The sequence below is a fragment of the Gymnoscopelus microlampas genome (genome assembly GCF_963454915.1).
Source record: "Gymnoscopelus microlampas genome assembly, chromosome: 2".
In the NCBI taxonomy this organism is placed as follows: Eukaryota; Metazoa; Chordata; class Actinopteri; order Myctophiformes; family Myctophidae; genus Gymnoscopelus; species Gymnoscopelus microlampas.
Genome location: NC_139939.1, coordinates 17,418,175 through 17,434,504, shown reverse-complemented (window position 1 = coordinate 17,434,504; position 16,330 = coordinate 17,418,175). Strand labels below are relative to the sequence as shown.

Genomic DNA, 16,330 nt, shown 5'->3' with positions numbered 1-16,330 from the left:
AGTATGGAATGCGGCATGTGGCAGGTGTATGGTGTGTGCCTGAGTGTGCGTGTGGACACGTATAAGTAAGTTGGACTGGAAAAAAGGCCACAATCTGGAATCTACAATCATACCCTGAACGTCACCGCCAACCACTTCTATCTTGTTATCTGCTCAGGTTGACAAGAAAAAGGAAGCAGTGAGCATCCTCCTACACAGGGGACATCACCTATAGTGTTCCAAAGACCTGCACCAACACAGAGATCTGCACTGCATCCTGTCTCCTACAGCAACACAAGGCAGCCATCCCTCTCTAACCCACCTGGGACAGTCCCTGTGGTGTGACATCTTCCTTAGATGATGGTCTACAATGGAGGCTGAAAGGAAGCTTCATCTGTTGTTTCTCCTTCCTGTGGTCTTTCATCTCTCCACTGGCTCCTTGCGGGACAGTAAGTGATCGCTATTGCATAGTTTTGTAATAATTCATTATTGCTAATGACTGTGAATATAAGTGATCGCTATTGCATAGTTTTGTAATAATGAATTATTGCTAATAATGACTGTGAATATGTTTCGCTGGTTAACTGTACAGAAAAGACATTCTGAGGTGCTTAAAACAGGTGTTGTGATGTGGAGTGTAGGCTGAAGTTTAGTTTGTTTGATGAAACAACTGAAAACTGACAACGCTGCTCTCCTACAGAAATCAGAAATCCAATGCAACACAACATGACGCTGCTTATGTTATGCAGTGGTGGAAAAAGTACTCAAATGTTTCACTTAAGTAAAAGTATCAATACTGCAATGTTGCAAGTGAAAATCCAGAATTCAAAATTGACTTGAGTAAAAGTACAAAAGTATTGGTATCAAAATGTACTTTAAGTACCAAAAGTACTAAAGTAAGTACTAAAATGTTTGAAAATAGCAGATCTACAAGCTCGTGTGAGCTATTTTCAAATAGCCTAGTTATAAAATAAGGTTAATGTATGTTTTGTAATGTAATAATTTAAACCTGCAAAGTAACTAGTAAAAGTATAGACAATTGGAAATACTCCAGTAAGTAAAAGTACCTCAAAATTATACTTAAGTACAGTACTTTATTTTTTGGAACTATGTGATCTAAAAACATAATGGGTTAAAAAAAATGTGTGACTACCATTTTAACCAACAATGTTATGTAATATAATAATAATTAAAGGTATCCTTCTCAGCTCTGTTTCTCTTATTGTCTCCGCCAGGCCGAAAGGCATGGCGAGAGAGTATGTTTTACCCCCTGTCCGTCCGTCCGTCCGTCCGTCCGTCCGTCTGTGGACAGCTAATCTCCCGCACCGTTGGCTTGATCGCAGCGAAACTGTGCACACACACTCCCTGGATGCCAATTCAGAACCTCTGCCCCAATTTTTTCACATGGCCCTGATATAGCGCCACCAGGAGGACGCTTTTTGCAAAACACATTTTTTCACAGTACTCCTACAGATTTTGTCCAAACATCACGCAAATCGGTACACAGTATCTCTATAGTCATTAAATGAAACGGGTCTTTCAGATTTTTCATATTCCATCCTGATTGGCTAAAAATGGCTTCCAAAGTTTACAGGACTGCTCCGTTTTGAACAAAATGCCTCAAATCATGAACACAGCATGTAATTTCCGTGAAACTTTGCACGCACATTCCCACCATGCCGAGGAAGAAATACACCTGAGATTTTTCTAATCAGCCTCATGGTGGCGTTATAACAGCCCCATTCGTGTTTTCACCTATAACTGCACCAATCTGTGTAAAACTTTGTATGCGCACTCCCTAGAGGTCAAGGAAAACCCTTTGCCCTGCATTTTTCACATCTGCCTTTTATAGCGCCACCAGGTGGCCGACTTATGTAAAACATATTTCTTTACATTACTCCTTCTGATTTTATCCAAATTTCACACAAATGGGCACACATGATCTCTATAGTCATGTGATCAATACGGATCTGTTTAATTTTTCATATTCCATCCCGATTGGCTAAAAGTCACATCTAAAGTTTGCGGGAGTGGCCCGTTTTGAACAAAATGCCGGAAATCATGAACGCAACGTCCGATTGTGGTCAAACTTTGCACACACATTCACACTATGTTGAGGAACAAATGCTACCCTTTTAACATTTGCCTGTTGTAGCGCCACCAGCAGGTCGAATTTAGCAAAACATTTTTTTTTAACAAAATGCCTAAAATCATGAATGCAGTGTCCGATTGCCATGCAAGGCCTAAGAAGAAATGCCACCCTTTTCACATTGGCCTATTATAGCGCCAACAGGAGGCCACAATAACCTACCTGACCTGGCGGAGACCTGTGCTCCGGGGAGCACTTTTTCTAGTTAGATTATCATTCTCCTTGTCTGTCATAGCAAAATAACCAAGAATAAACAAAAACTGTTGTCTAGATGACAACAGACTTGGCATCTGATCCCTTTTGTCTTTCACAGGTCTTCACTGCCTCAATGACTACAATAACAACATCACATGTGAGTGGAACAGCACTTCTGTATCTGACCAGAGAACCGTGGCTGCAGACACTAAATGTACTCTCAGTGTCTCCATAATAATGGATGATGTAGATTACAAGACCTCCTGTGACCTGAGACCCTTTGATGGCTCCAAACCAGCTATGAGAAGATGTTCTCTGGTCTACGGTTTTAACTATGTGAGTTGCTATACAATTATTTATTATAATTTTGTCATTCAAAGGTATACACATTGTGAAAACACAGTGATCTGCACACACAGTGATCAATATGTTATTTGATATCATATCATTATGTAGGAGTATAGGTGCAGATTATTTCCAACCACAGAAATTTAAATTTGGAATACAAATTCATAAAATATATTCACATGACATGTTATGTATTTTGGTTAGCTGACACCCTTAGCCACAGTAACGTATACAGAAGTGTTGGTAAGATGACAAGGAATCAATAGTGAAAAGATCAAGGGTCTATAATTCTAGCCACGCTAGTCAGGGTGTATGTCTGAGGATGAAATTGGCTCTATTTGCTGTTTTGTGATGCAATTACTGTATGTTTTTGTCATATATTATCTTACATTTGTAACACTGTCTAGGTCTTTGATAGTGAGCTGGACTGCTCCATTAATATAAAATGTGAGCCTTTGAAGAATGGCTTGATCGGCATCACCTACAAGCCTGCTTACCACAGTAAGTGTAATAGACACATAGCTAACTGTACAACCATAATACTAAATATAACCTTAAGTCAAAGTTTCTAAACTACACACTATTCTGTACGAATGTGTGTGTGTGTGTGTGTGTGTGTGTGTGTGTGTGTGTGTGTGTGTGTGTGTGTGTGTGTGTGTGTGTGTGTGTGTGTGTGTGTGTGATATTACAGTAAAGCTGAGTCCTCCTGGAAGGCCTTCAATCAACAATTCCACCATTTCCTGGAAAGTCCCCAAGTTTAATAATCTTATCAAAGACTACAGCTTCCATATCCAGTGGAAACTAAAGGCTCAGACCTGGAAGGTGTGTGTGTGTGTGTGTGTGTGTGTGTGTGTGTGTGTGTGTGTGCGTGCGTGCGTGCGTGCGTGCGTGCGTGCGTGCGTGCGTGCGTGCGTGCGTGCGTGCGTGCGTGCGTGCGTTTGTGCGTGCGTGCGTGTGTTTGTGCGAGCGTGTGTTTGTGCGAGCGAAACAAATGAAAGTTTTAGAAATGAACAAGGACAGATTTTAGGTGAGACAGCTATAATCTGTATGTATAAAAACCTGTCTCGTCTCTGTCTCTTTTTGGTGAAAAAGTATTCATGAAGCTCTTTTAACCCTTGTCAGGATACCATGGAGAGAAACAGATCACATTGTGGGATACATTGCCAGATGGAGCTGGATCCAGAAGTGGATCTGGAGCTAAATGAAACATACCAAGTGCGAGTCAGAGTCCTGGCCAGTGATTATTGGGCCAAATCCACCTGGAGTGACTGGAGCCCTACTGCATCATGGAGATCACTCATAGGGAGGACAGAGGCAACAGGTTACAGCTTACAGGATCAACTAGGTAAAGAACACAATCAGACAAATACAATACCCTGTGTGTACCACTACCTACAGTACCAGTCTGTGTTTGTCACTTTATTACTTTCAGGGAGGACAAAGACAACAGGTAATGTCACACAGTTTACTGTATTGACTGTCAAATGGTTACACAACCAACTAGGTAAAGAAGAACACAATCAGAAGAATGCAATACCCTGTGTACCAACTTATCAGTACCAAGCAGGTTTAGAAAACGGTTTGTCTCTTAATTACATTCATCAACACACATAACAATAATACAAGTAAGACGCGCGAACGTGGGAAGCGAACGCAGCTTGAAAATAACAATAAGAAGAATAGAAAGGAATGAGCAATTGTAGAGAAGTGGGTGGTACAGTTAAATTAGTGAGAACAGGGCCGCCACAAGCTAGCTAGCAAGGAGAAATCTCAAACTGTCCTCAAACTAAGGCATTTTCAACTTGCCATCCGGCCTGAAATATGCACAAATGACATGGAATTCTTAGATATCCCAATAGATGAACTCGTGTAGATGCTTTTAGATGTGTGTTTTTTTTTTTACTGTAGCTGCTATATTTCTCTCAGAGGAGTGTAATTAGTCACCCAGGGGCAGGCGGATTTCACACTGTAGTGACACAGGCAGTGCACACAATACTGCACACAGACAGACAGACAGACAGACACACAACCCGAGCACGGTTTCATAGTAAGCTCCACTTGTGCGGTGGTGCGCGGAGGCGCGCCTCCTTCCGCTGCGTTCGCAATAAGTGTGTAAGGGATCTGGGGAGAGAGACAAAGATTCATAGACAGTGTATAAATGTCAAACAGAGTTGATCATGAAGACCATTGCTTACAACAAAAAATATTTTAGGATGTACTATTTGAATGAAATCAATGCAATTCACCATTTATTATCTTCAGACAAATCTCTACAATGTTCAATATGAGCAATGTAACAAGATGAAGGGGAATAGTAGAAAAAGTCATTGGATGTCCCTAATATGGACACCTTGACATCTCATACTGATTATTTACTTGATTTGTCTTCAAATGTAATTACTTCAATTATCTCCTGTCTAAATATTACATTATATTATAACTTTTATTATTATAATGTGTTGTGTTCTTCTGTTAGATGGTCCCAGTGGGCTGGGAAGGGACACTATGGTGGGTGTCATTTTTGGAGTTGTGGTCCTGTCCCTGGCTATTATCCTCTGCAAGACACAAACCACTTGGTAAGCCAAGGAAAACATTTCCAAAAGAAGCTTAAATGTTTCCTTGACTCCTCTCCTCTGCTATCAGACAAAAAGTGCTAATTTCACCTACTTTGAATATACCATTCTTCTACCTGAGGGAATGATTGGATATGGAGAAAATTAAGGCGGTTTATATTTAGAACATAATGATCATGTGTGCATCTGGATGGTTACTTTAGTTTGAAATTATATTACGATTCTTTTCTCATCTCATTTGATGTTTCAGGGTTTATGTGGTGAAGAAGATCGGAGGTCCACCTCTACCAAATCCAGATAAATTCTTCGTTGATGGTGGAAACTTACAGGTCAGCCTACAGAAGTTATGTTGATTACAAAACTTCCTAGGTTCAATCACTCTGGAGGACTGGATTCAGTGTTTCTCTTTCTGGAGAATAACTATTTTATTATTTTTGTATCTATCTATCTATCTATCTATCTATCTATCTATCTATCTATCTATCTATCTATCTATCTATCTGTCTATCTGTCTGTCTGTCTGTCTGTCTGTCTGTCTGTCTGTCTGTCTGTCTGTCTGTCTGTCTGCCTGACTGCCTGCCTGCCTGCCTGCCTGTCTGTCTGTCTGTCTGTCTGTCTGTCTGTCTGTCTGTCTATATATCCATGTATCCATGTATCTATCTACTGTATATCTAAAAACTTCAGTAAGAGTGATGTATTGTCATTGACATGTGAGGTCACTGTTTGTGCATGGCATACTGTAAAACTAATAAACTTCCTGAAGATCTTATATCTGCCAAAATCTTTAACAGGCTACAGACTTATGTTTACCTCTTCCTTTAATTTCTGTACTTCAAATTTCACTGCAACTTCTTCTTATTCTTATTGAATTTATTGCATTTTATTGTTTTTATTATGATTTTGTATTTTCAATACTTTTTTCTTTCCATTTTGTGTAGTATATGTGAAGAACTTTGCTTCTGTGTATGAAAAGTGCTATACACAAACTGTCTTTGCCTTTAAAAAAAGAAGAAGATGGCTTCAGTAGATAATAGCAATACCATGTTGAGTAACTGGATTGGCCTTCATGTATATTAATACAAGTTAATTCAGTGAAGTGACAACCGTCTCCTTCCTCTTCCAGGCGTGGCTGAATCCTCAGTTTAACAACGAATCCCTCCACCCCTGTTTGAAGAAAGTGGATATCTCCTCCATAGAGGTCATCACCAGCAATGCGGACAATATTGCCTCGTGTGGCTCAGAGACTGCACTGCTTGACAGGAAGCACTGTGGCAGTTGCATGTCAACCAATTCTTCCTACTCCAATCCCAACTACTCTCACATCTGTTCTCTCCCTATCTCCTCTGCCACTGAGGGAAATCTGGCGCCCTGCGCTGCTGACGCACCCTACGGGTTTAGTGGCTGTCAGAATGAAAGGGAAGAGGAGAAGGGAAAGGATATGGAAATTCAAAAAAATATATCCAATGGGAGCATTATGCAGGTATCTTCGGAGCGAGTTGAGAATTCCCAACCCCAGTGCCGTGGCGTCTTCAGCCCAGACTCAGGCATTTGTAGTGGTGGAGAAGATCAGTTCAGCCAGGACAGTCTGAATGATGGAGATAAGGCAGGTATATCTGATGGTCAGGGAAAGGAGTTACAAGGGAAGGATAGGGGGAAAGAGAAGGGCAAAGAAATAAATGTTTCAGATTGGTTTACTAGTGGTGAAGTTGCTTTCAGTGGCATTGTTAGAGGAGGATCTATGGAGGTTTGTTCAGACTATGAGCGAGTTGAGAAGCTCCAAAGCCAGCGCTGTGGCCTCCAGAGCCCAGATTCAGGCATTTGTAGTGGTGGAGAAGAGCAGGTCAGCCAGGACAGCCTGGACGATGGAGATGATATAAGTATATCTGCTGATCAGGGGAAGGAGCTTCGAGGGACTTATAGTGACAAAGAGAAGGGCAAAGAAATAAATAGTTCAAATGTATTTGCTGTCGGTGGCATTGTTAGTGGAGGGTCCATACAGGTTTGTTCAGACTATGAGCGAATAGAGAAGCTCCAAGACCAGCGCTGTGGCCTCCAGAGCCCAGATTCAGGCATGGGCAGTGAGGTAGAAGAACAGGTGAGCCAGGAGACTCTGGGAGGTATAGATGAGCTGGGTGGATCCAAAGACATTCTGTTTCTTCCTCTGCCAGGTACTTTCCCATGCGGGTTGCCATTGTTTACCCCTATAAATTCCCCCTTTAAATTTGTGACAAGCTCACCTGTGGGGACTTTTCCAGTGCTTTTGCAAGAAGGGTTAAATGTTTTTCCTCCTACAAGGCCAATAGAGTCCTCTAGTGGTGACTACATGCCAGTGAGAGATCTACAGCGCTGACAACAGATTGAAATGGAAACAAAAACATCAAATCCTCAAAGCTGGGAGTGCACATAAACAACAAACTGGACTGGAAGGACAATACTGAGGCTGTCACTTCTGTCTATCAGAAGTGACAGAGCTCACTATTCTTCCTGAGGAGGCTCAGGTCCTTGGGGAGCTGCATCTAAAAATCAAGACCATCCTGGACAACCTCTCTATGATTAGCTGTGGCTTCAGCCAGAGGCTCATTCTCCCCTGGTGCAAAACAGAGCGGTCAGGTGTTCCTTTGTGCCAATGTTCATCAGACTATACAACGGTGCCTGAGACCCCCCCCCCCCCCATATGTAATATATTTAATATATATTTATTTATTTAATAAAATTCTATTTTTCCTACTTTTCCTGATAATGTGGGAAACACATTGTTTGTTTCTAATTTTCTTTAGTCCTTGTATGTGCATTTTTGAAAAGATCATTTTGGATAGTTTGTTGTTTGTATTGTGTAAACTTTAGACAATCATGAATATTTTTATTTTACTGAAACATACGTATATAACTTAACAACCTGCAGCGTTTGATTGTTGAATAATGTGAAATTGAGCTCAAAGTGAAGTCTATGTAGATGAAGACCACAATTCAATTCGACAGGGGTTTACTTTTTTGCTTTTATTATTTTATTATCAACAATCAGAATCTGGTCCATTCAGCGAATGATGGGCCCTCCGTAGCCCTCCAGCCCCTTATTATAATCTGCCTGCCTATCATAACACTAGTTCGTATCCAGCCTGCAACTGGTTTTGAAATATGATTGTGTATTCTATTCCAAAAAATCACTGATTTTCGGGCAGGTCCAAAGAGCATGCAGGCCCAAAGAGCATACACTAGTTCAACTAGCCGATCTACATCGACATTTTGTGAGCTTGTAGATTGGCTATTTGAACTATTTGAAAATGTTTTTAAAAATAGTAAAAAATGGCAAAGAAGTTTAGGGATAATGGGTCAGGCACTGGCGAAAATAGGGCCCAATAATGTCCCGAAGCCACTGGAGGACCATGGGTGGGGCGGCATCCTTCCAAGTGAGCAAAACTGCTCGCCTAGTTAGTAATAAAGCAATGTTTGTAAGAGGAGCATCTCCCTCCATAACCCCAAACAGAGCTAACTAGGGGTCTGGATCTAAGTTACGATGTAATATGTCGTCGCCTTGCTAAACTAATGTCATTTTTTTTAAAGTGTTTCAGGAAAAAAACAAAACTGATCCAAAACAAACCTATTTGATATTTCTTAATCATTTCACCCAAAATGTTTATAACAAATGACTATTTAAATAGAAATAACACTGTCTGTCAGTTATGTAACATAAGAGATTTAAATAGGTTTAAATAGGATTAAATCTGACTTAGGCCAAAACAATTTAAAAAAAATGGTCTAAATCAGTAAATAATTTGGCCTAAGTCACAAAACCATGTGACTTAGGTAAAAAAAAAAAAGCCTATTTTGGCCTAAGTCACAGGGAGTTAGGCCATTACACTAAAAGGCGAGGGAACAGCATGATCCTTTTCAAATAGGAGATGGGCGATGTTACCAGAGGTGGCCAGTGTCATGAGGAGCTGACTTAGGCAAAAATATAATTTTCCTCAAAAAATGACTTAGGCCATTAGTTTAGCAAGGTGACGATGTTAGAAAGGATGCTAAAACATTTCTCCAGAACAGTTGCAACTTAGGGCACAGCCAGTATTGATGAAAAAGGGTTGCATTACTGTTCTTACATTGATCACAGGTGGGGGTGACTTCATCATAGAAGCTGGAAAGTTTAGCTTTGGAATTGTGTGCTCTATGAACTACCTTGAATTGCAATAAACAGTGTCTTGCACAAAGGGAGGACTTGTGTATAGAAGTGAGGATGGAGTTCCAAATTTCGTCAGACAGTGTCTGCCACAAATCATTCTCCCAAGCGGTTTTGATCTTGTCTAAAGGTGCACCTTTTAAGAACGATTTTTTTCATGTAGTATTGACATTGCACCTTTGGATAACGGGTCAAATGAAAGGAAAGCATCAATGGGGTAACCGTCAGGCTCTACAGGAAAACACTCCAGGGTAGACCGTACATAATGCCTGATCTGGATAGTTCATACTTTTCTGATGTTAAATGAGCCAAAAAATGTATCTATGAACAGATCCTTGAAACATTTGATACCTTTACTATGCCAGTCTTGGAAGGTGGAATCATTTTGGGATGTTATGAAAAGATGATTAGAAGCAACAGTGCTGACAAGAGAGAGGTCTCCAAAACCAAATGATTTCCTGAACTGGGCCCACACTCTCAGGGTGGGACCAACAGTGTGACGCACCACTGGGTTAGTTATCGATCTAGAGAGCCCCCAAGCTTTAAGCTAACTGGGAGTGACACATCTTGGCAAGATTCTAACTCCAGAGATGTCCAAACCGGACGTTCAGATTGGAGGTAGAAATAATTCCAAAAAGCAAGGCAACGAATGTTAGCGGTCCAGTAGTAACGGAAATCTGGAAGCCCCATACTCCCATCTCTCTTTGCCCTTTTTAACAGAATCCTACTCACTTGATGAAATAACTGAAAACTTAAAATGCTGCTCTCCTACAGAAATCAGAAATCCAATGCAACACATGAATGACACTGCTATGTGCATAATGGTAGATGTAGTTGTTATGTCATTTATAAGCCTGAGAATTGTAGTCGATTTGTAGGTGGCCTTTTAGTTTCAGTCAGTTGATATTTCATAACCATATGAGTTATTTTGCCCTTTTTAATAGAATCGTACTCACTTGCGGAGTCGCGGCTTCTTGTTTTGCCGGATGTATGACACATCAATTCTTAACATCAAAGCTGAAATAATGTCTCTAGAGTGACAGAAAGTGCGCTGAAATGTAGTAAAGATAAAATAGTTGAGTCAGTGACCTTCGATGAGTGTTAATGCCATCCTCTCTCTCTTCTCTCTGTCAGCAATCGATTCATTTCCTGCTATGAAAAAAAACTATTCATGATGTTGTCGTATATAGGCCCTTATTTGCTTATATTTATGAACAGTATGCAAGTAAAAAACAGATAGAAATGATACTACAGTAAGAATAATCATGTGTGTGTTGTGACCTAGCCTAGTGTTTGCATAGAAAATGCAGGGACACTGCATAGCTGTGAAGTGTGATTTACATCTCTTTTGTTAACTGGAGAGACAACATGACTTGTGAGAGAGTACTGACCACGCCGTGAGGCTGGGGTCCGGGGAGCTTCGGCTCCCTGGTTCTCATGCTGTTGATGCTGAATAAATGAATGAATGGTGAACATGGATCCGGACGTCTTCTTCTCTTCTACACTTCTTTTAAACAGCTAGGCCTGGTAACCCGCAGATGCAGTTGTATATAACAACGCAAGTTCAGGAGTGGAGACCTCCCTCTGCTTATCACAGCCACTCCCCGTCCTCCATCGCTTCCCTGTCTACCACACTACCTTCACTCACTAGCCACTCCCCTTTCATAATCACCCCTATCCACTACACCTGCCTCCACTCACCTCAGCCAATCGTCGTTGCAATCACCACAGTATAAATACAGCTGCGATATCTCAACTCCTGTTTGTTCTGCTCCTCAACAGACCAAACATGGGTCGTGAGTACTGCGCTTGTAGATCGGCTCTTTCTGCCTTTCATCGCTTCAAGTTCGTTGACTACATTATTCTTTCGATAAGAACTTCATTTAAAGTCCATTTATCAAGTACCAGTAATCCGTCGAGCGAGCTTCTTCTGTAGATCGGCTACTTCCGCTATCGTCTACCGAACGCCCCAGACGACAAGCTCCTCCGAACAACACCTCCAGCCATCATCACCATACAGGAGAGTGAACTTTATTTGTTATTTCAATACTTTGCTACTGTTTCAGTCCTTAAGCATCACATTCTCGCATTGATTCGTTCTATGCCTTAACATCCTAGTTCACTTCGAGGAGTCTCCTCCTCCTTGCTGGTCGATGTCCCAGAGTCAAGCCACTCAACGGAGGTCAAGCAGACCTGTTCGCCGTCTACACAGTGCACCTGCACGCCGCAGGACACTCCCGTCCCCCCTCATCGGCAGGTTTGTATAGATGCTTGGGCCGCTTCCCTCCCTCTCCCTCCCTGCCCCCCCCCATTCGACGGGCACCGCCCGCCCTCCACATTCGACCGGCGCCGAGCTCCCCCACTCGGATCGGCACAGCGTGCCGATTCTTTCCAAGGACTGGCGCAGCGTGCCCTCCCCCCCCCTCAGCGGGTACTGCGTGTCCCCCCCCAGGCGACGGGCACCGCCCGCCCTCCACATTCGACGGGCGCCGAGCGCCCCCCGCGGATCGGCACAGCATGCCGATTCTTTCCAAGGACGGGCGCAGCGCGCTCTCCTCCCCCCTCAACGGGCACCGCATGCCCCCCCCTATTCGACGGGCACCGCCCGCCCCCCACATTCGACCGGCGCCGAGCGCCATCTTCCCCCCTCCCTCGGGACTGCACAGCATGCATCCTCCGTTCCCGGACCGGCGGCGTGCGCCTCCCTCCCTTCCCCCTTTCCTCCCACCCCCCCCAACCCCCACCGGCAGGCTCGCCCCGCCTCGCCTCCCTCCAACGTCCACCCCCCCCCCTCTTCTCTCCCTTCTACCTCTCAAGCACGGCGGGTGCCTAGTGCCCCGCAACCTCTATTCCCCCCCGCCTTCCCACCCTCTTTGCACGGCGGGTGCCTAGTGCCCCGTAACCTCTTTTCCCCCCCGCCTTCCCACCCTCTTTGCACGGCGGGTGCCTAGTGCCCCGCAACCTCTATTCCCCCCCCCCCGCCTTCCCACCCTCCTTGCACGACGGGTGCCTAGTGCCCCGCAACCTCTATTCCCCCCCCGCCTTCCCACCCTCTTTGCACGGCGGGTGCCCAGTGCCCCGCAATCTCTACTCTCCCCCCCCCCCGCTCTCCCCTCCCGGCAGGCCCGCCCCACCTTGCCTCCCTCAAACGTCTTCCCTCCCTCCCCCCCCCGGCAGGCTCACCCCGCCTCGCCTCCCTCCAACGTCCACGTCCCCCCCTCTCGTCCGTCCCTTCTACCTCTCAAGCACGGCGGGTGCCCAGCGCCCCGCAACCTCTGTCCCCCCTCCCCCCGCCTCCCCCCCCCGGCAGGCTTCCCCCGCCTCGCCTCCCTCCAATGTCTACGTCCCCCCCCCTCTGCCTTCCCCCCTCCCTCTCAAGCACGGCGGGTGCCTAGTGCCCCGCACCTCTACTCTCCCCCCCCGCTCTCCCTCCAAAAACGTCTCCCCCCCGCCTCGCCTCCCTCCAACGTCTACGTCCCCCCCCTCCCTTCTCTCCCTTCTACCTCAAGCTCGGCGGGTGCCTAGTGCCCCACCCACTCTATTCTCCCCCCCCTCCCCCCGCACGTCAGACGCCTCACCCCCACCCGGACCCATCACCTCCAGGATTCTTCCAAGCATCTGACGCCACACATCCACGCCCATCCGGACCCGCCACCTCCAGGCCATCCTCCAGGCCATCCTCCAAGCAGCCCACGATGCTCGCCCGGACTCGCCCTGGACTCACCACCTTAAAGTTCCCCTCAAGTAACTCACGCCCACCTGGACCCGTCACCTCCAGGTTTCCCCTAAGCAACCCACGCCCACCCGGACCCGCCACCTCCAGGCCATCCTCCAAGCAGCCTACGATGCTCGCCCGCCTGGACTCACCACCTTCAAGTCACGCCCACCTGGACCCGTCACCTCCAGGCTTCCCCTAAGCAACCCACGCCCACCTGGACCCGCCACCTCAAGGCTTCCCCTAAGCAACCCACGCCCACCCGGACCCGCCACCTCCAGGCCATCCTCCAAGCAGCCTACGATGCTCGCCCACCTGGACTCACCACCTTCAAGTTCCCCTCAAGTAACTCACGCCCACCTGGACCCGTCACCTCCAGGCTTCCCCTAAGCAACCCACGCCCACCCGGACCCGCCACCTCAAGGCCATCCTCCAAGCAGCCTACACCGTTTCCTCAAGCAACGTTCGTCCCACGACCACCCGCACCCCACCATCGGGTTCCCCCAAGTCCACGTCTCACGCTGCACGCTCACCCGAACCCGTCACCTCCAGTCATCCTTCGAGCGTTCACGTTCCACAGCAAACTGGGCCCGTCACCCCCAGGTCACGCTGCAAGCAGCAAACACACTACCCCACGAGCACGCAGGCAGGTGCCCACCACACCTCGCCACTTCCACCCCCCTCCCTCGGATCAGTGCCGTGCGCCTTCTCCTCCCTCGGATCAGCGCCGTGCACCGACTTTTCCCCCGGACCGGCACAGCACGCCTCCTCCCGACGCCTGCGTCTCCCTCGGACTGGCATAGCACGCCCTGCTCTCTCGACCGGCGCCGTGCGCCTCCTCCTCCCTCGACCGGCTCCATGCGCCTCGACCGGCGCCGTGCGCCTCCTCCGTCCCCAGACCGGCTCAGCACGCCTCTTCCGGCCGCCTCGCGTCTCCCTCACCACCTCCCTCGGATCGGCGCGGATCACCGCCGCGTGCCGCCTCCTCCCCCCGACCGGCACACCACGCCTCCTCCCGACGCCTTGCGTCTCCCTCGGACTGGCAAAGCACGGCCTCCTCCCGACGCCATGCTTCTCCCTCACCTCATCCCTCGGATCGGCGCCGTGCGCCTCCTCCTCCCTCCACCGGCTCTGTGCGCCTCAACCGGCGCCGTGCGCCTCCTCCTGCCTCGGACCAGCGCCCCCTCCCTCGGATCGGCGCCAGATGCCTCCTCCTCCTTCGGATTGGCGCTGCGGGCCGCCTCCTCCCCCAGACCAGCTCAGCACGCCTCCCCCCGCCGCCTTGCGTCCCCCTCGGACTGGCAAAGCACACCCTCCTCCCGACGCCATGCGTCTCCCTCGGACCGGCATCGCACGCCCTCCTCCCCCGGATCGGCGCCGTGCGCCTCCTCCTCCCTTTGGATCAGCGCCGTGCGCCAACTCCTCCCTCGGATCGGCGCAGCACGCCCGACAGCACGTGTCTCCCTCCCCTCCGCCCTCGGATCAGCGGCATGCGCCTCCTCCTCCCCCGGACCGGTACAGCACGCTTCCTCCCGATGCCTCGCATCTCCTTCCGCCCTCGGATCACCGCTGCGTGCCGCCTCCTCCCCCGGACCGGCACAGCACGCCTCCTCCCGACGCCTTGCGTCTCCCTCGGACTGGCGTAGCACGCCCTGCTCTCTCGACCGGCGCCGTGCGCCTCCTCCTCCCTCGACCGGCTCCATGCGCCTCGACCGGCGCCGTGCGCCTCCTCCTCCTCCTCCCCCAGACCGGCTCAGCACGCCTCCTCCGGCCGCCTTGCGTCTCCCTCGGACTGGCGTAGCACGCCCTGCTCTCTCGACCGGCGCCGTGCGCATCCTCCTCCCTCGACCGGCTCCGTACGCCTCGACCGGCGCCGTGCACCCCCTCCTCCCTCTGACCAGAGCCTCCTCCCTCGGATCGGCGCCAGATGCCTCCTCCTCCCTCGGATTGGCACAGCACGCCGTCCTCCCGACGTTACTTGTTTCTCTCCGCTCCTTCCTTGGATTGGCGCCGCGTGCCTCCCCCTCCCTCGGACCGGTGCCGTGTGCCTCCTCATCCCTCGGACCGGCGCGGCACGCAGTCCCCTCGACGCCATGCATCTCTATCCGCTCCTTCCTCGGATTGGCGCTGCGCGCCTCCTCCTCCCTCGGATCGGCCACGAGCGCCTCCATCGGCGCCGTGCGCTCCCCTTCCTCCCGACACCGTACCTTTCCCTTCCCTCCTCCCTCGGACCGGCGATTTGCGCCTCCTCTTGCTACTCCCTCGGACCGGCACAGCACGCCCTCCCGCCGCTCCTCCCTCGGACCGGCCACGAGCGCCTCCATCGGCGCCGTGTGCCTCCTCCTCCCTCGGATCGGCGCAGCACGCAGTTCCCTCGACGCCTGCGTCTCTATCCGCTCCTTCCTCGGATTGGCGCTGCGCGCCTCCTCCTCCCTCGGACCGGCGACGTGCGCCTCCTCTCACTCACCCCTCGGACCGGCTCCATGCGCCTCCCTTCCTCCCCCCCGCCCACCCACCCCCTCCCCCTCTCAGCCCATTGCATCCCGGCGCCGAGCGCTCCCTCCTCCCTCAGGGCGACCGGTTCGCCTCCACCTGGTCCCCAAGTTCAACACCTTCATCCACTCCGCCCATCAACCGCAGTCCGCGATTTACCCAATAGCCTTCGCAGTGCCTTTTTGGGGCCATGAATGGTCGCAAAGAAGCATCCTAATCTCCTAGGCCAACACAGCCACAATCGACCCTATCAATAAAGGTCGTTCAAACTCCCCCGATATCACATCATACCTCCATCGTCCCGTTCGGGCCTCCGTCACCCCCCAGTCAAAACTCCGAACAGCCTGCACGGAACGCCCCCAAGCAATTTCACACCAACACAGGCTTCACCTTCCACTGATGGCATTCTCACGTACCTCATTCTCAGCTGATCAACGGATCATCCCTCAGCCCCATCTCTCACCCCAGCCTGTCCGACACGTTCCACGAATCCCTCACCTTCACCCTCAAGCGTATCAATCCGATCAACAGGTGCATTCATCCACCACGCATCACGTTCAGATCGACTCGCCCCCGTCCATTCCAAACGCATCCTCCGCCGTACCCCGCGATACGTTCCTCAATGCCGCACCTCAAGACCAGAGACAATCTCTGCCGAATCGTCAAAGAGACTGCCTCCGCCAAATCTTAACCCCCTTGCATTC

At 49.0% G+C, this 16,330-nt stretch overlaps 1 protein-coding gene across 2 annotated transcripts in view; it reads left to right on the top strand.

The window, feature by feature from the left end:
- The window catches only part of LOC311035490 (uncharacterized protein), a 67,111-nt gene that overhangs the window by 25,156 nt on the left and 25,625 nt on the right, over positions 1-16,330 (top strand). The window contains exons 2-6 of one of the 2 annotated variants that reach the window (XM_084043734.1): positions 158-428; positions 2,442-2,659; positions 3,079-3,172; positions 3,363-3,493; positions 3,794-4,016. In XM_084043734.1, coding sequence (XP_083899860.1) covers positions 350-428; positions 2,442-2,659; positions 3,079-3,172; positions 3,363-3,493; positions 3,794-4,016 — 745 coding nt within the window. In that variant the 5' untranslated portion in view covers positions 158-349. The remainder of the gene's footprint in view (positions 1-157; positions 429-2,441; positions 2,660-3,078; positions 3,173-3,362; positions 3,494-3,793; positions 4,017-16,330) is intronic. The other variant, XM_084043733.1, reaches the window with a different exon arrangement.